Source organism: Lactuca saligna, chromosome 1 (assembly GCF_052625555.1).
Source record: "Lactuca saligna cultivar CGN05327 chromosome 1, ASM5262555v1, whole genome shotgun sequence".
NCBI classification, from domain to species: domain Eukaryota; kingdom Viridiplantae; phylum Streptophyta; class Magnoliopsida; order Asterales; family Asteraceae; genus Lactuca; species Lactuca saligna.
This window is the reverse complement of record NC_136417.1, coordinates 11,498,723-11,526,429: the sequence shown is the minus strand read 5'-3', so window position 1 is coordinate 11,526,429 and position 27,707 is coordinate 11,498,723. Positions and strand designations below refer to the sequence as shown.

General features: G+C 35.2%; 2 protein-coding genes across 3 annotated transcripts; one reads left to right on the top strand and one right to left on the bottom strand.

The window, feature by feature from the left end:
- Nucleotides 1–1,082: 1,082 nt before the first annotated feature.
- On the bottom strand, nt 1,083–3,181 carry LOC145048203 (homeobox-like protein). Its single transcript, XM_078996641.1, has 4 exons — nt 3,098–3,181; nt 2,885–2,990; nt 1,833–2,631; nt 1,083–1,462 (listed from the first exon to the last, which is right to left on the bottom strand). Exons 3-4 carry the CDS (start codon nt 2,600–2,602, stop codon nt 1,294–1,296), a joined length of 939 nt encoding a protein of 312 aa, XP_078852767.1. The 5' UTR covers nt 2,603–2,631; nt 2,885–2,990; nt 3,098–3,181; the 3' UTR covers nt 1,083–1,293.
- A 12,548-nt stretch (nt 3,182–15,729) lies between these two features.
- On the top strand, nt 15,730–17,439 carry LOC145048187 (glycine-rich RNA-binding protein 3, mitochondrial-like). Of its 2 annotated transcripts, none has more exons than XM_078996623.1 (5): nt 15,730–15,860; nt 16,343–16,506; nt 16,592–16,660; nt 16,771–16,877; nt 16,976–17,439. In XM_078996623.1, exons 2-5 carry the CDS (start codon nt 16,359–16,361, stop codon nt 17,234–17,236), a joined length of 585 nt encoding a protein of 194 aa, XP_078852749.1. In that variant the 5' UTR covers nt 15,730–15,860; nt 16,343–16,358; the 3' UTR covers nt 17,237–17,439. The 2 variants fall into 2 exon arrangements, with proteins under 2 accessions (XP_078852749.1, XP_078852757.1); XM_078996631.1 differs by lacking the exon at nt 15,730–15,860 and adding an exon at nt 16,135–16,267.
- The last annotated feature ends 10,268 nt before the right edge of the window (nt 17,440–27,707 follow it).

Here is a 27,707-nt window from a genome sequence, read left to right as displayed (position 1 = left end):
AGCTTGGGGACTATTTTTTTGTTCATATTTCGTATAGGTGTTGCTAATAAGACACCCCTTGGGTTATCATAAAAAGACATAAGTTTTATTACATGAATGAAGAGTTTATACAAATTGATCAATTGTAAAAGGTTGATAGCATAAAAAGCCATAAGTTTTAGGCCTAAATTCAAAATAATAATAATAATAATAAAACGTTTGAATTAAATAGGTGTTGCCGGTTACCAATGATTTGATGTCATGTTACCCGTAACCATTACACTTGAATATTTGTGTTTTTGGAAACCACGCACAACAAACACTTTTTTGTCAAAACTTCTTGTACATATATGGTTTCATATTGCAATCAATTCCCAAATAATTACAACTACTTAAAACATTGCAATCATATTCCATTTTCGCATCGCAAACAATGGCCAAATAATATGAAGTACATGTCCATCATCAAAAGGCTAACAAACAAGTAATCCTCAAGACTAACAAAAGCAATACACCGAACATAAACCATCCAAGACTAGCAAAAAGCAATAGATTAACCAAAAGACCATACACAAATCTTATAAACGTAACGTATACATATGCCAATGCCAATGCCAACAACAAATAGGTTGTGGTCAACATAAGATCATAAGATCATAGTATTATTGATTAGACAATATGGTGGGTCAAGCTAAAGGAAGTAATCATAATATTTAGTTGGATCCTAAAAAATTTAAGAAAAGAAAAGGTTAAATACCTACCAACAATACCATCTTGAAGTAGAACCATACCTTAAAATTCGAGCACAATGGACATGGTTTGATAGAGTGATTGAGCCGTTGGTACTCTAATTTTGAAAATGTTTGCCCAATAGCCAACCCAATTTTAGAATGTGTCCCCAAATATATTTAGCAAATGGAGAACAAATTAAAAATTAAGTTGGAGTTTTTTTAGACTCTAGAAACAAAATTTGAAAAACCATGCCACCACCATGCATTAAAAATGATAAATGCATAAAAAAAAATTCTAACTATGTCAAAAATCCATACACCAATTGCTTACACTTGACTGCAAACAAAAAAAAAAGGAACTATTTAGCTAGAACTAAAACCTACTTTATCAGGATGATGCTATGATCAAGAACATCACGTCCTTCTGTTTCAATCACAATATTTCTCATTTTTTCTTCCTTCTTTGCCCCTGTTGTAACAGGAATGGCAAGCCTAGAAATCAGAACCAAAGGGGGACAGACAGTACAACTGTATAAGGGCATATCTGTACAATGAATTCACCAATTGTTGTCAAAACTCAAACTCAAGAACAAAATGTACAACACCCAAAGCAGTTTGTCCAAGTTGTTGCTGCCTTGGGCTTGGGCTTGGGCTGTTTCTCTGGTTCAGGGTGTTCCCTTTCTGTTTCTGAGATCGCTTCCAATGAACCAGTAGTCATCCTAGCTCCATCTTTATCTGTGTCTCCTGCCAAACTTCATTTTTTCCAAAAATAAATAAATAAATAATCATCTGTTTTTCATGTGTAAAATTAAGTTGTTGATGCAGACACCACTTAATCCATTAAGTTCTATATGGCTGTTTCTTTCTTTGTGAAATTTGTGTTTTTTTTTTGGAATGTAAGGGTAAAATGGTAATTTTGACTCGTCATCGGTCTAGAAAAGAAACTAAACAGACTTTATGTATACGACAATTTATGCAGACAAACATTATTACCCATTAAGACACTTTACTCATACGATTCTTGATGAGAAAAAAGAAGCAACCCCTAACGACTTAATACACTTGATGAGAAGATGACTTAATTTTTCAGAAAAAAACGACTTAATAGAGGTCGCAACTTACACTGGAAATGTAAAAGATTTTGCACTTTCACTTTCTGCAGAAAGATGAGAAACACGATCATCAACAACAGATTTCCTTCCTTGATTTTCTTGTGAATTTGGATTCACGGGTTCATCTGGAATACTTGATCCATGATTCTTATTCTTACTTACATCACCCAAACTCTGATTCTTATCCTCTCCACCCAATTCAGGACTTTTACCCTCATCACACAATTTGTGGTCCTTTCCTGTTTCTGACCCGTGGGTTTTACCCGTTTCATTCGATTCAGGAATGGTTTCAATCTCCTGTATATATCTTTCTAGGTCTCCCGATTTCCAGTTGATGCTATCTTGGTAGTTGAAACTCATCTGAATGCTGAATAACGACTCATTTGAAGCCATGGCCCAATCTTGACTTGTAGATTGCTTTCTAGCAAAAACAGAAGATGGTATTCGGTATTTTGGGGTTGTTGGTCTTTCCATGACTTGGATAGGAGGAGTTTCAGAAGTGTAATCCATACCTTCATTGACTTTTCCACCATTTTTGCTATCAGAATCTTGAAAGGAATCTTTTAATGTGGAATCGGTTGTTGAGATGGTGGAAGAAGGTGAGGCGTGTGGGAAGATTTTTTTGTCATCATCTTCACTGTCACTTGCACTTATCAATTCTAATAGATCGTTTTTATCAGAAGTAGTGGAAGAATCTATCACTGGTTCACTCTTATTGCTTCCTGTTTCATGCTTTGGCTCCAAGATTATCGGGTCTGATTTGGTATCCAAAGATCCCATATGAAATTACAGAGATATTTGGATTAGAACTGCATAATGTAAAGAAAAACTTCAGGGTTACTTCTAGCAATGCCACAAGATATAGAACGTAATAATAGATTCATAATCCTCCAAATGTTATCAGCGTATAAGGTTCCCATAATGGATTAAACCCTACATGAGCATTAAAGGAAAAAAAAAAAAAAAAAACAAGAAATCGACACCTTAAACCCTCGGCTACGGCGATTAATAGGGAGAATACAAGTTAAAAGAAAAGAAGCAAACAAGGATTGAGATAATAACCATATGAAACCGATAAGCTTCGTTCGAAGAGACTGTTGATTTCCGGCCACGGCGACCCGTAACCTCAGCCAGACAAGGGATCAGCAGCCTCTTTCCGTCATCAAACCTGTCAATTTCAAAGGCAAATCCTGTCTTATGGAAGATAATTGAATCGAGTATCTGCATCGGTGTTGTGCGAGAGAGAAATGAGAGGAAAGAGAATGATGGTTTCACCTGAGAGAATGAAAATGCAGGACCGGCGACGTTTCCGGGGCCTTCTCTTCCCTCCAATCTTGTTCGTAATCGTAACTGATTTCATTCGAACTTCAATTTTCAATGACTGAACTGCATGAATAGTCCCTAGACTCCTACATAAGTTTCGGTATTTACCCTTGACACAAAAACTACCACAATATAGCCACGTCGAATAACAAGCCAAAGCGTGTGGAAAAATGGTTTAATCGTTTGTTAATATAACATTTGTTAATAACCTAGATTATGGCAAACCATTTGTTAATATAACAATTTGAGATGACGTAAACACATAAGTATTCTATAACAACTTTTAAATCACACGTTTTTAACTAAATTATTAATTAGATATAATTTTGATTTGCAACAATGAAATACAAAGCAAATTGACCCGATTCCTAAGAGCTTGTAAATACAATTTTCCTTTTAAATGCATATTTAGGTTGTGTTTAACATGTGTAATCTAGTTTGATTTGTGAGTGTGTTGTTTGATAATAACTTATAAATTAGTTGTTTTTTAAAAACATTTAATACATATAATTGGGAAACTCATATAGGTTTTCCAATAGTTTTAAAAATACATCTTTATTATAGAAAAACCATATCCTAATATATATATATATATATATATATATATATATATATATATATATATATATATATATATATATATATATATATATATATTGAAACTTTAAATGAGCTTCCATTTTAATTTAATCCATTGGGAAAAATGGTTTAATCGTTTCTTGAACCCAACTGGCTATTTAATTATCATCGTACAACAAGTGAGATGGCAAACGGGCAACAAGTTGTGCCGCTACGCCTTTTTGTATAGCAAAGTTCAATCTTTTAAAGATTACATTCATAGAACTAGGGATATACCATTGCAATGCATGATCCGTTGTATTCTATTAAGAAGCTCTACTGCATCCGGTGCGAGGAAACCAAACGTATCAAACGCAAACGGTATGAACACATGTTGATTTTCCATACACGATTTCTTATGTTTGTTGACTTTGCCTGTAGCAGCTTTTAAAGCAGCCAATCCTGTCGTGACCCCCCCCCCCCCCCCCGCCCTCAAGCCCACGATAGGCAGGGGCGGAGCTAGAATTTTAGATTATAGGGGGTTAAGACATACATCGTAAAAATACAGAGGTGGGACTTTAACTAATAATACACTAATACCAATGGAGTTAAGGGGGGCAAAACACCCACTAGTCCCCCTACTGGCTCCGCCCCTGACGATAAGGGATACCCCTGTAAGGTCCACACATGCATGTTTCCCTCCGACCCATCCAAAAATCAAAATGTCAGCCGGTCTAAGGGTTGACCTTCCTTCTGTCGGGTCAGTCAATAAATATCCTAATACCATGGAGACGATGTTATCTAGGGGCACAACATATCATTGAAGGTACTTAGAATGAGGGGAATAAATAGTAATGTAGTGGATACTATGTTGACAAAATGTACTATGAATGTTGGCTCACTAAATGGAAAGTTTTTGGATTTTACAGAGGTTTTAAAGAAAAGGAAAGTAGAGTAGCCTACTACATCATACCGAATTCTGATATATATATATATATATATATATATATATATATATATATATATATACATATATATATATATATAACATATCAACAAACATATAACATAAACATATAAGCTAAATCCTTTATTGGGCTTGCCCCGACATCGAACCAAAGTCTATAACATATAACACATAACATATAACTAAACATTCATCGGGCTTGCCTCGACATCAGACCGAAGTCTAGAACATATAAACAAACACATGCAAGAATCACGAAGACATCAAGCATACAAACATTCCTCGACCTTGGCCAGGCATCGGACCGAAGTTCGAAAACATATAATCTACATCGGGCTAACCCCGACAACGGACCGAAGTCCGACATACGCTAACATACATAAACAGGTCGGCATTGATGCCTTCGACCCGTTCCTACTGGAGGAAAACTCACCTCTTAAGTTGGTTGTTAAAATCTCGTGTGAGGCATCTCTAATGGCTGCTCTAACAGCTCCCGGACTATTATTAACACAATAACACTTAGTCAATAATGGATAATCCTCCTTAGGGTAAAATGACCATTATACCCTTGGTCAAAGTCAACGTTGCGGGTTGACTCAACTCGCCGAGTTGCTCCATCAACTCGTTGAGTTCTATCATTCAAAACCCTAAAATTGTGATCCAACTCGTCGAGTCACCCCTATGACTCGCCGAGTTCCCTAGCTACTCATAGTCGCGATTTAGTGAATTGACTCGTCGAGTCATCCTCAGACTCGTCGAATTCTACCTTAATCAGATTCAGGACATAACAACTCAACTCGTCGAGTTCCCCTATGGACTTGACGAGTTCCTCTATCTAATCGGGCCATCTTAACAGATTAAGCCTCTACTCTCCAGATCCAAACTCCATATTTCTTCTACAAACCGAAAGTGTCTTCCTAAGGGTAAAGTTTCCAAATTTACCCATTAATAGTCCTTCCTAATGGGTTTAGCTCAAACCCTGGTTCTTTAGGACATATATCTTTGTCCAAAAGCCATAATACTCAAAACAAAAGCATGAAAATCGAGATATAGGTCCTAGCCATCAAATGAGCACGTAAAGTCTTAGACTTTCCTTCCATGCATGGCCTTTTGGGCTTAAAAGGCCATAAAACACCTTAGAGCTTGCATGGGGGCTTCAATGGCATAAAGTTTGCACCTTTATGCCATAACAACCCTTAATGATTCCAAGTCAGTAGGGATCCTTGCTTGGGACGTCTAAATCCCAAGGGTCAAGCTTCTTGGACCCAAAAACCCAATAAATATAAAATAATATCTAAGGAACTACTAGACAAGTTAGAGGCTTGATTACATGAAAATGAAGAGGATAAGATGTTGCTTTTGGATCTACAATCTTCTCTTGGAATCCTCTAGCTTCTTATTCGTCTACAAGCTTCAAATCACACAAAGCTCACTCAAAAGTGGATCACAAACTCACACGATGCTCTAGGGTTTCGTGGATTAAGGTTTGGGACTTGGAGGCTAGAAATGAGGTCATGTAGTGGGGATTAAGATGCTTAAATAGGTTGCAAAACCCTGAAATTATGTTTTCACTCTGGCAGACCTACTCGCCGAGTTAAGGGCTCTCAAATCATCGAGTAGATTGCTTAAAACCTCGCGGCCAATCTCGTTTCTACTCGACAAGTCTGGGGATCCCAACTCGTCGAGTAACTCTACAAAAATGAATAAATTACAATTAAATGTGCACCAGGAATCAGGCGTTACACAGTTGTGTGTTAAAGGTCTATGTTTGTATGTATTGCATGTATATTGTTATATATGATGTTCCGAGGATCTGACTAGGCTTTGACTTACAATTATGGCTTAAATATTTTAGGTGCTTCAGATGATTGTGGGAAGGCGAATGTATGATTATACACACTCATTATCACCTTTTGTACTTTGTGATTATGCGTTTATTTATCATACACTGATTTTGGGATTTTGTCTCGTGGATGTAACATCTCAAATTCCAGGTATTTACCTTTTACCCCCTTGGTATGAGAAATGTTTGTATTTTGGTCCCAATAGAATTTTTGTGATTTTTGGGCAAAGTTTGTGTATGTTGGGCATACACTGCGTACGCATTGCCTCATGAAAAAACCCCAAACCTAATTTTTAGGGCGTGGACCTTATTTAAACATCCTTAACTCTCAATGTGTTCTTTCTTTCATCAGCCTCCAACCCTATTTCGACCATTTGAAAACCCTAGTCCATTTGAGAACATATATGAGCCATTTGTGTGTGTTTTGGTGATCTTGAAGGAAAAAGGAAATAAGAGGTGATCATCTTATAAGAGTGGATCACTTTGGATCCAGAATCACATCACCATTTGACACTATTTGGAGGTAAAAATGTAACATCCTAAAATTTCAATAAAATTTAAACTTTTCAAATCAAACCTTTAACAAAATATTTTTTTACAAAAATTGTAGTTTCCAAAACATTATTTAAAAATTAGAATCTCTTTCAACATAGTTTTCAAAATATTCAAACTATCAGAGTTCCCCATAATTCATAAGTCCAAAACGCGAGGATGTGTATGGTCGCACCTTCACCTTGTCATGATCCGTTGAAGTACCTGAAACCATAAACTAAAACTGTAATCACAAGTCATAGTAAGTTCCCTCAAAGTACCAAGTCCCAACCAGATAACAATAACATACACAAATAACAGCATGCACATAGAGCATTCAACATGTCTGGACCGCTCACGTAACCTTCAGTATGTCTAGTCCGCCTCACCGGGCCTTCAGCCTGACTGGACTGTTCTTTGAGACTTCCACCTGACTGGTACGCCCTACTGGCCTTCAGTCTATCTGGGATGCCATGGGTCTGTTGGCCTTCAGTACTAAGAATATTCACCTCAACCCAACCACACAACCATGTCGACATACACATAACAGATAAGCAGGTATATAACATACCGATATAAATATTACAGGGTTTGTTGACAGGCACCACAAATCAGTACAATCTCAACCCAACCACACTACATCAACACATTCTAATGGAAAACATATAGTCAAAACAGATAACATACAGATATAACATATCACTAATCATAGCATCACCATCTCTACAAATATACCGATCTAACAGGTCACTACAACATGGCAACACCCTATCTACCAGGATACCGATCTAACAGATCACTACAACATATAAGTGTACGATAAACCATGATAACAGTCCAAAGAATCGGCCTTGGTGCCTTCGACCCATAAGTACAGTGAGGAAAACTCACCTCGAATGTAGAAGCTCACTGAAGAGATCCCTAGTTGCTACCCTTCCGACTTCCGAACTATCAATACCAAAAACACATCCAATTAGCAATTGGATTCCTTGTCATAGTCCATAATCCATACTTGGGGTAAAATGACCATTTACCCCTAACCCAACATGCACCAAAACTGAGGCCCAAATCCAAAAGATCCACAATGGCCCACTAATGGCCTAATTTTCCAAATTGGTCTTAACCCCATATGGGTCTTATCTTAAGCCCATATTTTCCTTAAATCCAAATTAGGTTATCATAAACACCCCTCGCGACAAACTTTGTCAAGGACATAAATCGAAAGTCAAAGTCAATGGTCCAAGTTGACCCAACTCGTCGAGTTTTTCCATCAATCTGCACATATCGGGAAAAACCAATTCAACTCGCTGATTTAACTCACAAAATCGTCGAGTTCCCTTATCAAACTGAATATGTCGGGGAAAACCGAGCCAACTCACCGACTTCGCCATGAACCACCTCTAAACACAATAAGCACTTAATCTATAGTCCAAAACATAGATCTGACTTCCTTGAGTCAGAAAACCACGTGAAGTTGCCAACTTTATGCTCATGTTTGACTAAATGAAGCTCTAAACTCAAAGAAGGCTTAATAAGGGACCTAATGCATTAAAGGAGGCCTATAATTTGATAAAGCTCGAAACTTTAAGCCCAATGTGGCCATAAAACGTCCAAATATGAAGTGATAATTTCATGAAATACCCAACCCATGAACAATACCGAAAATGAGCCAAATATGACAATAAACTTCCATGAAAGATATCTAAACAATAGATAAGCAAGGTGTCAACTTTATACCTCAAAATAATTGAAACAAAAGAATAGGTTCCAGATCTATAACCTTCTTTTCAATCAAGCCACCTCAAACTTCAAGCTTCTTCAAAAGAACACCAAGACTTCTGATGATAAGATTCTTACAGATGAGGATCCTTAACGATGAGTATCCTTAATGACGAGGATCCTAAATGATGAGGATCCTTAATCATAAGATTGTCCAGGGGAATTCCCTTCTTAGGATAACCTGTTTACGTTATAGACTTTGACAAAATTTTTGGGTAACACCATAAGTTCAATTGATAACATGTTAATGTTATATAATGGGTAAGATCCCAACTTTTGACCTATTTCATGGGAAAGATCATTACTTTATGATAACATGGAAATGTTATGATTCGTGTGTATTTTTGGAAGAAAGATCCCAACGTGTGATAACATGAAGATGTTAGAAATCTTATGTAATCTATGGGATAGGATCCCAAATTTAGATAACTTGAAGATGTTATAAACCTTAAGGATCTTAACTAGTGTTCAAAGATAAGAGGGTTGCCAAGCTACTGCATCGTGAAATGAACTCCTTATTCATATCCCATAGTTAGATATCGTGCGTTCAAGCGAGTTGTATAAACCTTAGTTCGTGTGAAAGCGACATTTAGCTATTTAAACCTTATAGGTGATTAAGTACCCTTAAGCGTATGAGAGATGATCCGTCTCTAGCTTGTATATATGATAGTTGAAAGATCATACCGCTGATATAATGAATTTTTTTGGGTGTTGAGATGTTGAGATATTCATGTGTCAAGATCCTTATGTTTCAGAATCTTCAACCTTGAAGATCCATATGTTTCAGGATCATTGCTTATGGAGATTCTTAGTTGTACATTGTTATGCATAACAAATGTTAGCTAGGGGTGGGTGTTAGTCTAGTTAACGATGCTTCGATGCTTAAGTTAGTAAGGTATTCGAGGAGAAAATAAGTAATGATGAAAAGTTCAAGGTAAACAACATGTGCACCTCGGTTTTGTTGAAGATCAATTGATCTTATTTACATATAGTATGCTTCGAGATGTATAACATTTTAAGATTTTGGAAAAAATTTATCCTTCAAGTGTTGCTAGCCAGTATGATCCTTTTCCTGCTTCAACATCTATGAGATATTGTCCTTCCCACTTAGGAGCTAATTTACTTGTACTAGGATCCTTGGTGTTTTTCAATGTTTCCCTTTATACTAAGTCTCCTATTTGGAATTCTCTAACATTTATGTTATTGTTGTAAGCCTTGGTGATCCTTTGTTGATGAGTAGCAATGCTTATCTTGGCAAGATCTTTGAGTTCGTCAACAGTTTCAGGATCTTAGGATAGGATCCTATCATTGTTTTCTTGATTTTGGAGCAAGTATCTTGTTGTCTGGATCACTACTTCGGTAAGGATCATTGCTTCTGTCCCAAACACCAAGGAGTAGGGGGTCTGACATGTGGCTACTTTGGAAGTAGTCCTATCTGCCCATAGGACGAAAGGAAGGTCTTATTCCCATCTTCCTTTATTTTCATCTATCATTTTCTTCAAATTGTTTACTATGATCTTATTGCTAGATTCTGCTTGACCATTAGATTGGGAATGAACAAGAATGGACATACTCATTATGATTCCCCAATTCATGCAAAAGTATCTTGTCCTTTTGCTTATGAATTAAGATTCATTGTTGCATGTGATTTCAACAGAGATTCCGAACCTGGTCAAGATATTACGTTTAATAAATGAGACTAACTCTTTGTCTCCAACCTGAACGAATTTCAGTTCCACTTCGAGAAGTAATTAGTTATCACCAACATGAAGACTTTTCCTACTGGAGCTATTTGTATTTTTCCTACTATATACTTCCATATTTCATGAATGGTCATGGAGAGATAATAAGATATAAAGGTTCAGGTGGTTGATGTAAGATGTTGCTATGTCTTTGGCAAGCATCACATTCTTGAGCATGTAGAAAAAAATATATATTCATGGCTGGCTAGTATTATCCTGTTCTGAATACCTTGGAGCATAAGGATTTTCCCCCAGTGTGATTGCCATAGTCTCTTCATGTATGTCCTTCAAGACTTTTGCAGCTTCAGGATCTTCCAAGCATCTGAGGTATGAACCTGCCATTGACTTTATATAAAGTTGACCTTGGATTATTACAAATCTTGAGACTCTTATTTTGAACGCTCTTTCGTTTTTTTTATTTTTATTTTGTTGAGATCATTCCATTTTGGAGATACTGTGTAATGGGTTGGATCCATGATCGTGGACTTCTTCGAGGATCCTGTTCGTCGGATCCCTTTGAGGAGGGATACGAGGGTCAAAATCTATGATGGTTGCTACACTTATTAGTTGTTCAGGATCATTGAGTTTGTCGGAAAGGGCTTCTATAGCTGGAGTTATTATGTGGGTTATAGGTAGCTTCATTTATGGTGGGATCCTTAGGGAGTATCTTAAGTTGGCTAATGTGTCTGCTTTTGTGTTTTCTTCTTTAGGAACTTGGGTTAGGCTAAAGTTTTCAAAACCAGAGGCTAATTTTTTGAAGCTATTGAGGTATAATTTTAATCTTTCACCGTTCATTGCATAAGATCCATTGAAGTAATTAGTTAATAATAAAGAATCAACAAATACCCGAAGATCCTTGATTTGAAGATCCTTATCCAATTGTAGTCCCATGATGAGTGCTTCATATTCTGCTTCGTCGTTGGTTGCGTTTAGTTCGCAACTAACTTCCCGGGGTAGGATGTCCCCCCGTGGTGATTTTAGTATGATCCCTAACCCATATCCTTTTTGATTTGCAGATCCATCCGTGAATAGTGTCCATTTTCCCAAATGTTCGTCTTCTAGGAGTTGCTTAACTTCAGTGTTTACTTCTTTTTGTAGATGATCACTAAAGCCAACCACAAAGTCTACTAATGTTTGTGACTTGATGGCGGATCTTGGCTCATATTTGATGTCAAACGTGCTTAACTTCACTAATCATTTTGCCATCCTCACTGTCATCTTTGGTTTTGTCATCACATTCTTAATAGGCTAATTAGTTTTCACATGTATAGTGTGTCTGTACATGTCTTTTTTCTGGTTTAGACCGAGATTGGTCCTTCTGTACATGTCTACTATAGATCTTATCTCTCCATCTTCTAGGTTGCAAGACCTATCGATGGACGACGAGTTTCCCTTCTTCGTTGAGCTCTAGTGTTCCATCTCTGATGATTCAAGACCCACCAAAGAGTTCTCTGACTCCAACGAATTTGAGTCACCAACCACTGACGAGTTCAACTAAGTGAAATTCCTTTATCTTCTTCCCCTACGACCTAAAAATTCTATTTTGACTTGTGTTATTGTTGGCATTGTGACACTTATGAGGTTTCATACATCTATTTCTACTGTATTAAATTTAAACTTATATTAATTACAAAATACTAATGAATCATGAATTAATAGGTGTATAAAATAAAAATATATTATTAAACTTCTATTAATAAACATATATTATTATAAAAAATGACAAGAGAAATAATATACCTACTCTCCTTTGCATGTGAATAAGCTGTAATGATTTTGTTTTTTAACATGCCCACCATTTTTATTTGGAAAACATAAAAGCAATTAGTCTCAAGTCAAAATAGGTCAAACATCTAGATTAAGGTGTATAACAAACGTAGACAAATGGTTGACTGAAAAGACACCTCATTTTAGCATATATAAACTGTAATTAATTTTTGAAATATTTTTATTGGTTGAAATTGCAATGTTTTCCGAAAAAAAAAATGATTATAAATAGTTAATTATATTTTGGTTTTTTATTAAGGTGTCAATGAGGTGTCTTGTTAGTAGCACACAAAATGCCCTTTGATTATTGTTAACAAATTAATTAATGTTTTGAAAATATTTTGATGGTTTTATAGATGAATTAAATGGTACATAGTTTTCAAAGATTATGTACTGGATGGAAATCTGATGAAATGCAGAATATGTATTTTCAATGTCTTAAAATGTTAAAAACAACATTTTACATCTATTAACCAAAATATAAAACAGTTGTAATAAATAAATAATCTAAAAAGTTGTTACCAATAGTTACACCAAAAAAATAATTATGAAGGGAGGTATATTAAGGGAACAAGGGTATTAATAATAATACCTTAATATTAAAATAACAGTACAGACTATTGATAAAATAATGAAAAAAAAAGTTTCGCACTTATTTTAGGAGATCATTGACAAATTTAGTAATTTAGTGGCTTGTAATACATAAAAATAAAAATATCATTAACGACATTTTTGTAGTGCTACAATTATATTATCTATTTTTATTATGGAACTAACAAATTTTTGACCAGTAATTTTTTTTGAGTACTTGTCAACTAATTTAATAATGCTATGATTTTATCGGTTAATTTATCTACTAATAATTGAGTTTTAACTATTCTATCAAACTTAGAGGTAAGTGTTTGGCTAAACTTATTTAAAAATATTTTAACTTTTTTATTTATAGTTTATTAACTTTTAGTGGTGGCAAAATTGAGTTTTTTAAAAAAATATTTTGATTAATTTATCCGGTATCAAAACATAATAAGTTGATAAGTCATTTTTACTGATCGACAAAATGATAAAAAAAAAGTTTCCTAGAGATGTTGAAGAACTATAAGTTATAAGGAGTTTTGATAAGTTAAATGTTAGCAACTTATAAAAAATGACTTATCTTCCATTCCACACTGCTATAAGTTGTTTTAAAAAAAAGCAGTCTATTAGAAATTTGGAAGTAAAAGCACTTGAAAATTATAAGATTTGTGTAATCACTTTCGAATCGAATTATTTTGATGGTATTTTGAAATCCTCAATTGGATAAGATTTACAAGTTTGAGAGAATAAGAACAGAGAATTAGATATATGAATTTTTGTTAGTACTTAAATTATGACCAAAATTTGGTTAAGTACTCCTGTTATCAAAAAAATATCACAATACAACTTTATGTTTAAAAAATGTCCTAAAACAGTTTTAACAATCAATAAAATTGTCATAAATTCGGATTTAAGAGGGAGGGTTATAAATTTAGGTAAAACAATTTTAGCAACAAACAAAACCGTCGTAAAACAATTTTATGTTTGACTTATCTTCAGCTTGACCCCAACTAGGTAGGGGCTTTACCGCTTGGACCCCACTAGGGGTTGCCGTCCCTTGGACCCTGCTCCCAGGGGGGACTGTCCCAGACCCCGTTCGTTCAGGGGATTTATCCTTAAATACCAGTCTACTTTGAATTTTGAATAAATTTAAACAAGTATGCACTCCTCACATTCGTTAATTGTTTACTATTTATCAAGATTGATTTTGGTCTACAAACCAATCCATTACACTTCATTACAATTAGTGACAAAATTCACGAACACAGTCTATCCAAACACTTATTTTAACTTATGCTGGTATGGAATGATAACAAGTTAAAAGACTTGTTTTTAAAGGTTAACCAAACACCATCTTAATCTCAAACAAAGGGACTTGCGATTGTAATTACATTTCCGTATTGTTCACGTTTAGGTAACATTATTTTTTTATACACATTTGACCATTTAACTTATTAAATGTGTTCGCATATTACCATTGTCACCTGTTATAGCATGTAACATTAACAATGGTAATATGTGAACATATTTAACAAGTTAAATGGTAAAATGTTTACAAAAAAGTTGTTTAAATATGAACAATCTTTTTTACAATTTTCTTAAATTTTTTTTTATAATTTCTTACAACATTTTTATGATTTTTTTTCCTACATATTTTTCTAATACAATGTTTTAAATATATATATATATATATATATATATATATATATATATATATATATATATATATATATATATATATATATATATCTTTTTATTATTTTATATAATTTTAATACAAATGTTTTTAAAGCAAATATTTTACAAATGTTTTAATTTTTTCTTACACATAGATAACTTTTTTTTAATACATTTTCATACAATTTTTTTTATAATTTTCATACATTTATTTCTAAACTTTCTTTTACAACATTTTAAAAATGTTTCATATATTTTATATGATAGTTTAATATATTTTTATAACTTTTTAAAATACTTTCGTTAAATACTAGTTTAAAATATTGTATTAAAAATATTAAAAGTTTATAAACTTCTAATTTAAAAGTATTAAAAAATTGAAATAATTTTTAAACATTTACAATATATATATATATATATATATATATATATATATATATATATATATATAGATTTTTTTATTTGCTAAGTAATCTTTTCTTTTTATTTTTTAAAATGCCCTCTATACTTATTGTTACATATTTAATTTATTTAATTTTATTGTTAGATATTACTACTTTAAAAATATTACATATACTTAAAAACAAAAGAAAAAAAATTATAAAAGGGTATATAAAATATTTCACAAAACAAAAACATATTTATTAATTAAAAAATAAAGTTTAAAATTAATCAATATTTAATTAATATTCAGGAAATTATGAATATTTTAAATATAACCTTTGAAAAAAAATACAAACAAATATGAAATTAAAATTACTATTAAAAGTGGGGAAATATTATGGTAAGTAATTTTCGTTTTGTTCATATTTAAACATTTTTTTCCGTACATATTTAACTTGTTAATTTGTTTATATATTACTATTGTTAGTGCTATAACCGATGACAATAACAATATATCAACAAATATAACAAGTGATATATATATATATATATATATATATATATATATATATATATATATATATATATATATATATATGAACAATAAGATTAAGATGATAACCTCGTAAGTTATTTTCCAAATTATTTATTTAAGTAACGACTAAAACGTAAATTATCAAACTCGAGGGTTAATTACTCCTTATAACCGTGATGTTCAAACTTCAAATTCTTGCGGTCCAAGTCGAACGTCTCAAGCCTCAACATCATCCGACGGCCCATAGTTCCCCAACTCCGATCCTACATCTATAAATAAATAAAAAACCTTCCTGAAAAATCCATAAACCCTCGTTTTAGGGTTCTGAAACACGCAGAAATAAGCTCAACGAATCAAAGGTATGTGTTTTATTTGGTTATTGCATTTGTCTACATGCTCATTGTTACTCTTGATTCGTTTGTTTTTTTCATCATATTTTTTTTACTGTAACTATCTACGAGTTCGATAATTTGAAAATGAAAATAGACGTGGTTTTAAAGAATACAAAAATCAACACGTGGATGGATTGGATATTTTGGCTAGCGAGGAGGGTTGGGTTTCTTTCTGATTTTGATTTTGAAAATCAATCCAAGAACTTTGCCTATTTAAGAACTTTTACCGTTTATTTTGCAAATTTGTTATTGATCTTGGAGTTCAGTCTTATTTATAACATTCCTAAGAGTTAGTATGATTTATGAAGATAATGTCGATCGTATTTCGTGTCAACATTGAAAATCACTCACAAAAGATAGTGAATTTGACCAACGTAATGCAAAACTTCATCATTTTGTCATATGTTATACAGTGAAACTTCTTTAACCCTCTGTTTTGGTGGATTTAGGTTTTAACATACAACCATGGCTTTCTTCAACAAAATGGGCAACATGGTAAGGCAGACTGTAACTAAGCAGGTCAATCATGAACTATCGTCAGCCAATCCATCAATTTTTCAAGTGATACGATGCATGTCATCATCATCATCATCATCAAAACTATTTGTGGGAGGTAATTTCAAATTCCCAACTGAAATATCAAATTTATAATTTTGTGAAGTGGATCTTGATATATTTATCAACTTTATTTTTTACAGGCCTGTCTTATGCGACAGATGAAATGAGCTTGAGAGAAGCTTTTAGTGCATATGGAAATGTCCAGGAAGGTATTATTCATGTTAATTTCCAGTAATCTAATACATTGATTTGTGTTTATATGGAATTTTGGTAGTAGAAATTACTGCAATAAGTGATTATGTTTTGTTCTTGTTTTCAGCTAGAGTTATTGTGGATCGTGAAACTGGTCGATCTAGGGGTTTTGGCTTTATTACTTTCACCGATTTTGAGGCTGCTTCTGCTGCAATTCAAGCATTGGATCAACGGGTATTTTTTCATCTTTTTTTTCTTTGAGGTTTGTTTATTAAGTCGTTGTTTTTATATCTAGTCAAAAGAGAATACTGATAGCTAGCTGATTATTCCAGGAGTTGCATGGGCGAGTGGTTAGAGTGAATTATGCAAATGATAGGCCACAAGTGGGTGGTGGTGGTTACCGAGGTGGAGGCTTTGGTGGTAGTTATGGTGGAGGTGGGGCCTATGGTGGTGATGGTCAGAACACTGGTGTTGGTGGCTTTAACAGTGGTGGTTATGGTGGAAATAGTTATGGTAGTGGTAGTTATGGCGGTAATGCTGGTGGCTATTATGATGGAGACAGCAATGTCAGCAGTGGTGATGGTGGCAGGTGAGATGCATCTGTGGCTTCAACTGTGTTTTCTACCGGGCTGATATTAATTACTTGTTGGTCATATGGTCTAAAATAAATAGGTAATTCTTTTTTTCTTTAAATCTTAGGTCAAGAGGTTAGGTTATAACAGTTTTGATTGTTTCTGATAAATATTCTTTTAGATTTGAGCTCATGTTATTTATGGTCAATACAACATTCTTCGAATCTTGGGCATTTGCAACTACTTATTTATTGTAGTTAGTTTCTGGAGATAATACGAATGGGCAAATAATATACAGTTTTTCCAATTAGCAGAGTTTAATAAGGATCGGTAAAGCTAGGTCAAAGTGTAGTTAAAACCGATTCAAAAGCTTTGAATGATGTGATAATGTGGAATTACAATCTAATCAAAAGGGATCACTAATATGTAACGGGATAAATATACCCATCACCCAAAAAAACTAACAAATTACAACAAAATAGACTAACCTCTGAAAAGTGAGATAAATATATCTATTATTCTCCATGGAATGCCAAAAAAAACTACTTTGAATTATGTTTAGCATAAACATCTCGAGTTTGGATTAAGTTGTTAAGTCTTTCGATGAAAAATTCAAGAAAGGTATTCTCAAAATCTAAGAACACGTAAGTCACAGTTTGATTTTTTCTTATTAAAAAAGAGTAAATTATAAAAAATGGTTGATTTGGTTTTTTGCTTATTTATTTTTAAAGCCAAGTTCATTTTTTTCAAATGTATCACTATAACCGATGTTTAATTTTGTTTTGAGTTTGATCATCGTTATATCAAAATGATTATTTTACTCATAATTATTTGTTAGGTCATTTATTCATTCTACAGTTGTACATAAGCTTGAAGATGGTTTATTTCCTATAAGATTTAACGAAGAAGCAAAAAAGAGTTTTATTAAACCGGTTAACAGTTGAATTACACAAATTAGATAGTGATATTTTTGTTGGCCACAACATATCTGGATTTGAACTCAATGTGCTTCTCAATAGAGTCTAAGGTTTTTTCATTATTAACAAACGGCTTAATAAATTTAATGTGAACATTGGTATTACCGTTGACATTTAAGATGAAATCTATACTACAAGGACAATCAAAACTAAGAGAATGACCAATCTATTTTTTCTTTTAACAACATAACCAATATGATTTCAAACAAAAATTGAGTGCTTACCGTCAGAGGCTAGAAGAATGGTTGACAATCGCTCGTGGAAGAAGGTTGGTCGTCGATGACTGGCGGAAGGGGGGTAGACGGTGTAGATGGACGACGACAAACGAAATCGAGTTGTATTCTCTAGTCGTCGTTCCATTTGTGGTCTTGTGTCTTAGACTATTGTCGTAGTTTGATTGCTAGAGACTATAGAAGAGGTGTGATTTGTGATGTTATTGAACTGTGAATTTGTGACTATGAAGACGAAGTCAAAGAATGAAGGGAGGAAATTAGGAGTTGGCGGCCATTTGGGATTACGGTAAGTGGAGTGAAGTTGCAAAACCCTAGAAGTTATATATACACACACACACACACGCACACACACGGGGCCCCACGAGATTACGGTACGGAAATAGCCACTCCCAACCCCGATCCCGAAAATGAAATGGGAGTTAAGCTCGCCTCGCCCCCGCTTCAGCCCCCGATTTTTCTTAAAAAATTATTCCGTACGGAACTGGGGTACCACAGGCGGTTTTGACATCCCTAGTTAGACCTTACGGAACACCAAGCCATAAGCTCGTAGGGGTTTATATGACAACAAACAACAAAGATGAACACTATCCAAGCCCTCGGTAGTTCTTCGTTGTCTTGGAGAATTGTGGTGGGGAGGTCGGTAAACCACTAAACCATGACCAATGGGAGGGAAAGGGACCACTGAATGGTCAAAAGTTTGATTTTTTTTTGTTTCTAAATAAAATTTAGACAAAACTGCAAAAAATGGTTTCTGCAATATGCATTCTTTTAGAGGTTTAATCAAAACCTCGATTTTTCTGGCTTTATGGTCATTTTGGCTTAGTTTCTACGTGGAAATAGTCCCTCTCAAAATTAAAAGACTATTATACTTTTTTTTTCATTTTTAATATCTATTTTAATAATTAAAACAATAGAAGGTCTCCCTTTCTCTCTCTCTCTCTCTCTCTCTCTCTCTCTATATATATATATATATATATATATATATATATATATATATATATATATATATATATATATATATATATATATATATAAACGTCCCAAAAATACGGTCCAAAATTTTCGTTTTAATTCATTATTAAAACCATAAATATCATCATCAAGTAAACATCATAAATCATGTATCTAAAAAACATCATAATAACTATCAGAGTATCAAAACATCATATCAAATATCAGAGTGAAATATCCCAGGGTAGAAAATTGTGGTGTGTGTCATGCAATCATCCCGAGTCCTTAATTTTGCTAGCAGAAGTACCTGAAACCAAAACTAAAAACTATAAGCACGAAGCTTAGTGAACTCCCCCAAATACCACATACCATACACATAACATATAACATAAACTTCGGGGCTCCGTCTATCTGCATCGGGGCGAACCCGACATCGGCTTACCCGGTATCGGACTCCTGCCCGACATCGGGCTCACCCCGGCATTAGACCACGTCCGGCATCGGGCTTGCCCTGACATACACAATGCATATCATATATCATAAGCACATAACATAAACATGTAACATACATCGGGCTTGCCCCGACATCGAACCGAAGCCCGAAACACATAACACATAACATATAAGCTAACATACATCGGGCTTGCCCCGACATCAGACCTAGGCCCCGAACACATAACACATACTATGCATGAATCACAAAGACATCAAGCATACATAAATACTTATCGGGATCGCCCTCGCATCGGACCGATGTCCGGAAACACATAATCTGCATCGGGCTGACCCCAACATCGGATCGAAGTCTGGTATACACTAACATACATAAACGGGACGTCATTGGTGTCTTCGACCCGTACCTACTAAAGGAAAACTCACCTCTCAAACTGGATGCTGAACTTGTGCGTGAGGAATCTCTACTGGCTGCTCCCATGACTCCCCAACTAACTCTATACAATAATACTTAGTCAAAAAATTGAGCATCCATCTAAGGGTGAAATGACTAATTTACCCCTTGATCTGACTTGGACCATGACCTAGACCTAATCCCTTATAGTCTTTCCAAACTCATTAATGGCCTACTAAAGGCCCTCTAATGGCCCAATTTTCTAAATTAGGTCCAACTCCTCAAATGGGCTTTCCCCCCAAGCCCAAATGTATCCTTGGTCCATTAACTGAATCCTGGTAGCCCATTTCGGCCCAAGATCTGCTAAGCCCAAAGATTGGCCCATAACGAGGCATGTACACTAAGCGTACTCCTCTGTACGCTACACGTACAACTTGCATCGCTTGTACGCTGCGTGTACTGTCGTGTACGCCCAACGTACTACTTTGTTAAGCCATATTCTTCAAAACCTCTTAACCCCTTGAGACACTAAGTCCAAACTACATATTTGAGTCTAAAAATTCGTCTTAACCCATAAAGTCGATCACTTGGTGGCTTGCAACCCACCAAGTGAGATCAAACATGGAAAAATAGAAACTAACATCATGGAAATGGCTAGATCTCATGCATGGTTACAAATGGGCCTTAAAGATTGAAACTTTACTGCTTATGTAACGCCCGTAGATTAGGGCTAGTCAATTTAGATACGATAGGCATCAAAAAAATGAATTTTTGATGAAAGATTATTTAGAATGATTAATCCTAACTAAGTTATAATATATGTTACAAGGTTTCTGTACATATAAAGAACGCCGAAATCCGAGTTATAACGAAGAAATTATGACTTGTCGAAGTTTCGCGACAGAACCGGCATGACGCTGAATGACGTAAAAAGTGAATTTACGTTAGAGCGATATTTAGCCTTAGTGATCTAAATGAAAGTTGTAGAGTTCGTTAAACCGTGAGTGTGCATAAAAAGAACGCCAAAATCTGACTTCGTATGAGGAAGTTATGATTTTTCGAAGTTTCGACTTAGTGGTATGCAGCTCGAATACTCGATTTGAGATCGAGCGGTTTTTAGCCGAAACAATCTAAATGAGAATCGAAGATCTCGCTGTTATTAGCGAAAAGATGAAAAGTTAGGCAAGAACGGACGTCAGCCGAAGAAGTTATGAATTTATAACAAAGTTTTTCTGTCCCGGCCTTCTAAAAATAAATAATAAAAATAAAAGTCAAAATTAGCCGACGAAGTCTAAATGAAAGTTGTAGAGTATGGTCTGACCTTCGCGTGAATATAAAGAACGTCGAAAACGGAGCTCGTATGCGAAAGTTACGCAATTTAGAAGTTCGACGAGTCAATTACGCCCCGCGTAATTTGAGTACGCCCAGCGTACTCAGATGGATGCAACTTGTCTGACCGATGCTCGAGTGCCACTAGTCGACGCACGCAGTGACGTCAAAGTACGCCCTGCGTAATTTAAGATTACACCCTGCGTAATCCCAGACCCAGCAGCCTATAAATAGAACTCGAATTCAACCATTTTTTCTTGTTCAAACTCTTCCCTCTCTCTAAGTTTTGCCTCGATTTGCGTGCCAATCATACCCCAAAGCCCCGGTAATATTCCCGAGCCCCGAAGTAAGATCCGAAGCCCCGAGGATCCCGAAGAGCGTTATTTCCGAGCCGAAGCGCTGCCCGCGAGGAGCCTGGTTTTTGTGAAGATCTTCTAGATCTACGGAGAAACACTACTTCTGCAAGCCGTAGTGTTGCCCGATCATCTTCTGATCAAGTGAGTGTGTAGTCACTTTCATCTTACACATAAATATGAAGTATTTTATAAATACGTATTATGTGTGTGTATATATATATATATATATATATATATATATATATATATATATATATATATATATATATTGTTGTTTATATGTGTGAGTGTATAGTCACTTTCATCTTACACATAAATATGAAGTATTTTATAAAATACGTGTTATGTGTATAAATATATATATTGTTGTTTATATGCGTGAGTGCATAGTACTTTCTTCTAATACATAAATATAAAGTATTAGCTATGAAATATGTGCTATGTGTTATATATTAATTATCTATTTGAGATGGATTTGGAATTGATGTTTTTATATGGGTGTTAAATGATTTAAATTGTGTTTGTATTTATATCTACAAAAATGTTGGGTAGAACATGGGTAGATGGAATAGTTGGTGACGATGCGACTTCGTGCCTATTGAGTAAGCCTCGGTAACGATGCGACTCCGTGCCTATTGAGTAAGCCTTGGTGACGATGCGACTCCGTGTCTATTTGATAAACCTTGGTGACGATGTGACTTCGTGCCTTTTTGTGTAAACCCAGGTGACTATGAGACGTAGTGCCTATTGTGTAAACCGTGGTGACTATGAGACGTAGTGCCAATTGTTTGAACCCTGGTGACTATGCGACGTAGTACCTGTTGTATAAACCGTGGTAGCAAATGGACTGTGTGCCAGTTCCTTAGGTGAATCCTTAGGAATGAATGAAGAAAGTATAATCGATTCTTAGGATAAAACCTTAATCAATAAAGAAGATAATGGGGATGGGTATTTGGGTTGATTGTTGATAATTGAATATAACAAATGTATTATTGTGGGTTGAAAACCATATATGCTCACCAGGCTTCCAAGCCTAACCCACTCAGTTTTCTTTGTATCATAGGTATCAATACGAAGACATGTTTTACTGAGAGATTAAAGGAGACGTAAATCATTTAGTGTAAATAAATGTAAGTTCTGTTTATGCTTATGTGTCTGTATCGGAACATGACATCCCGAGATTTGTTATATAATAAAAATACTCTTCTTTAAGAAATGCTTTGATAAATTCTTATCATATCTTGTTTTGGGGACAAATTCCGCAACAATTTTCTTTAAACGATTACTCTGATTTTAAAAACAAAACATAAACAAATCGGTCTTTTCTGGCCGTGAAATTGGGGATGTCACAGCTTAAGGGACACTTTTAGCTCTGAGGGTGGCAAACATAAGCTTAAAAACGAAGTTGCATCATAAAAATCCATTCTTTGGACCTAAAAAGGTCCAAAGTTCCATAAATATAGATCTACGATTTTATGAGGAAAGTTGGAAGCTTTATACCTCCTTTGAGTGCCAAAAGATGAGGTAATCCCAAATCCTTGAGCTCAGGATACTAAAGTTTGTCTTCTCCAACTTATCTTCTCTTCTTCCAAGCTCTTTTTCACCAAACCAAGCTTCAAAACGTCAAACACACACAAGAATGGAGCAAGAGAGAATATGTAGGGTTTCTGAGAGTGAGGGGTTGGTAAGGAGGCTAGGGGTTCTGCCATAATGAGGTATTTATATGGCTTAAACCCTAAAAATTAGGGTTTTGGAATCTACTCACGTATGCTGAAAGTACGTGCATGTGTCCCCCGCATCCAATGCGTCTCTACGCCCCGCGTACACCAAGGCTACGCCCAGCGTACGATTTATGGGCGGCCCAAGTCCTCAGCACACTTGCTAAAGTTCGCTCCATTAATCCTTCTATCTACATTTAGCCCAATAAATAAATTAAAAAATATTTAAAAATTATTACCTCAAATGACGGTCGTTAGAATATATATATATATATATATATATATATATATATATATATATATATATATATATTATCGTGCTCTTCCTAAACACACACATATTCTGAGATTACTCCTTCACTTCGCCTTTGTGAGCCCTCTTTCACGCAGGTAAAATATTGATGATCAAAGGCACTCGATTTCTCCTCTTTTTTGCAATGTGCGAATGCACTTTTCTTTCAGGTGTCTTATCGAGCACCTGGAGTGCATTGTTCTCCTCTTTCCTTTTGAGCTAAATAATTTACTTGTTCTTAAGAGTATTGATATAGATAGACATGGACATGCATGAACAGATTACCCCAAACAATACTAAGAAGAAAAAACCTTGTAATTCGGATAATATAACAATCAACAATATCAAATCACAACAAATTAAAGAGATTCGTATAATAAAGGGAATGTGACTGAGATTATAAAAGAGAGCACACAACACAATCATGGGAATCGGTTGAGAGAGAGAGAGAGAGAGAGAGAGAGAGGGAGAGAGAGACCTTCTTATTTTTAAATCATTAAAATAAATAAATAAGTATTTAGATTTAAAAAAATGAAAGAAAAACAAAAAACAAATACTCAAGGGTATTAAAGTCATTCCAATTTATCGATGGACTAAATCCACAACGAAACTAGCTCAAAATGACCACGAAGCCAAAAAATTCGGTGCTTGGACCAAACATCGGAAAAAATGCATACAACAGGGACAATTTTTCCAGTTTTATCTAAAATTTACCTATATAAATACAACATTCTTCGACCAGATTTTCAAATTATTCTTCTCTTTATACTCTCTAAATATCATATAGATGTTTTTTTTTTAAATACAAATTTTGATTCGGATAATGGTGAAAAATTTATCTCAATGTTCTTTAATGTTGTGCAACACATAGACAATGAAGAACGTACAAATGTTTTGCGTATAAGAGCGGTTGTCAATTGAGCTTTCCAAGCCGCACATGAACTATTAGTACGTGATTATTTTTCCGACAAATGTCTTTATAATGATGAGACATTTGAACATTGATTCCATCTAAATAGGTCGTTATTTTCACGTATTAGTCATGTTTTAGAGGCGGGATATGATTATTTTAAGCAAAAACTCGATGTTAGAGGTAAAACGGGCTTTAATAGTATATAAAAATGTATGGCTTCACTTATATATTTAGGATACGATATAACTTTTAATGCATCAGACAAGTACTTGAAAATATTTAAGAGGACTACAATTTCCGGTACCGGTACCGGTAATGTTAGTTCGGTTTGGTACTAGGGATTGACTTTTGATTAAATTTAGTTTTTGGAAAATTGGAAATGGTACCGATCGGTACTAGTTTTGTCCTACACTCATCCTTGCTCTACTGTTTCAAAACGGAATCAGATAATTTGTTATGTTTTGTTCCAATCTTACTGTTAGGTGCATTACGTCCTAATTCTTGCGTTTAGTTAGCTATTTGGGCACTTGCATGTTTTATTAGAATGTCTGGTACTTCACTGTCTTTTGGTTTAGTTTGCAGACATTATGGAACACATAACATTAGAGCTACGGAGGCAAGCATGGAGCTTGGATGATCGGGCACAAAGCATTGGAGCATAAAGAGAAGATGGACCGACGTGTCAATGAAGAGAACTTGAAGACACAACCTGAGTCATTATATTTCATCATAACAATTAACCACGCTTGAAACACAGTTTGTGTCACACTGATAAGGGTTACTGTAACACCCATAAAATCATGCTGAATTTGAAATTTTAAAAACACTTCAAAACCATTAAAAACTTGTTTTTAAAATGTATAATATCAGAGTTTTCCCAGAAACATAAACAAAACACGAGGAGTTGTACGATCACGTCTTTTCCTTGCCGCGATCCCCTGATGTACGTGAAACAATAAACTGAAAACCATAATCCCGAAAGTTTAGTGAGTTCCCCCAAAATACCGACACACTACACATAACACATATATAAATAACAACATGTACTGGTCCACAACTTTACAGACCGGATTACCCATGGGCCCACAATGTGAGTTTGGATTGCCTTTAGGGCTCACAACTCACATCTGGATTGCCATTGAGCCCACATTACGAGTCTCCCTCAGCTCGTATCTGGAATGCTCCTGGGTTTGTTGGTTACCGCACGGAGCAGTATCACCTCAACCCATCTCACATAATATGTCAACATATAACGCAACTAATGCACATACCGGTAATCACATGATACTATAAATAGTCCTACAAATCTACCTAACTGGCATAGAAACTAACATGCAACCCTAACTCATACTCATCATACTACAAACTGCTAGGGTATCATATCCAATGGGACGACCTTGGTGCCTTAGACCCCCTTAGTATAGTGAGGATAATTCACCTCGCAATTGTCGACTCGAAAGATGAGCTCAAACTCTCGGATCACTGTCACAAACTCCACCACCTATATTCACCAAAAAACCATACTTGTAAATTTCCAATTTTCCAAAGTGCCCCATAAGTAAATCAGTCAACCCTTGGTCAAAGTCAAAGTCAACAGTCCATGTTGACCCGACTCGTCGAGTACAGTCACTAACTCGTCAAGTTCTTCCAGAAATCGAGTAGTCGTGAAATCCGCCACCGACTCATCGAGTTTTCCCTGCAACTCCCCGAGTCCATACGTGTCCAAAAGTCGGGAAAACCCTAGTTGACTTGCCGAGTCACCCCACTGACTCGCCGAGTCCATGCAAAAGTTCATGCGCGACAATCTTCATCGGACTTGCTGAGTTGACCATGCAACTCGTCGAGTCCCTTCAGTCCATTATTCATTTCAGATGCTTATTAAGCCATTTTAAGGTTCCATATTGTAGATCCAGCTTCCCAAGGCTTGTTTATCATGTAAAGTTGCAAACTTTATGTGCATGCAAGGCTCTAAAGTCTTATAATGTCAAAACCAAGCTTGAAATGAAGTTTTACACTTAAGGAGAGGTTTATACTTGCTAAAGCTGAAAGCTTTAGGGACTTAGAGACCAAAGAGAGTTCATATACGAAGTTACAACTTCAGATCTTAGCTCATACTCACGAACAACTTCATAATATGCTAGAAACATCCTAAACTTTAACCAAATGAGATATAGAAGGAAATGAGGTCAAGGTAACAACTTGATACCTTCCAAAAGATGCTAACTGAGGTAGATATCAAATCCCCACACGTTCCTTGCTTCTATCCACTTGCTCTCCAAGCTCTTCTCACTAAGATCCACATTCCAAAGCTTAAAACACACAAGAATGAAGCATACACACAAATTAGGGTTTTTTGGACTCTCAAGAGGCTGTAAGGGGACTAAAGGAGGCTTATGATCCTTTAAAAAGGGTGTAAAACCCCGTAAATTAGGGTTTCATCCTCCAGCTCCTACTCGCCGAGTCTTATCTTGGACTCGACAAGTAGGTCACTTAAACACGTTGCCCAAACCGCTTCTACTCGACGAGTCAGGGCATCCAACTCGTCGAGTAGACCTTGAAATTATGAAAATTAAATCCTTAAAATTATCACCTGAGAGTCGAGGTGTTACAGTTATGTTTATCTTTTTCATCATATATTTGAGCAACATGCATCGGGGTGAAGCTAGACCAAAGCCAAGTTTGAAGAATGATTTGAGTTTTAGCAAAAAGCATGGTCTTGATTAAAAAAACACATGGCTATGGTTAGAACACATGGCCATGCTAAAAAATGCATGATCTTTGAGGCAAGCAAGTGAGTAGTTACTTGTGGTGCGAAAAAGGAAGAAATCGACTATTTTACACAAATGGATGATTTTGAGACCAACAATGGGAATTTT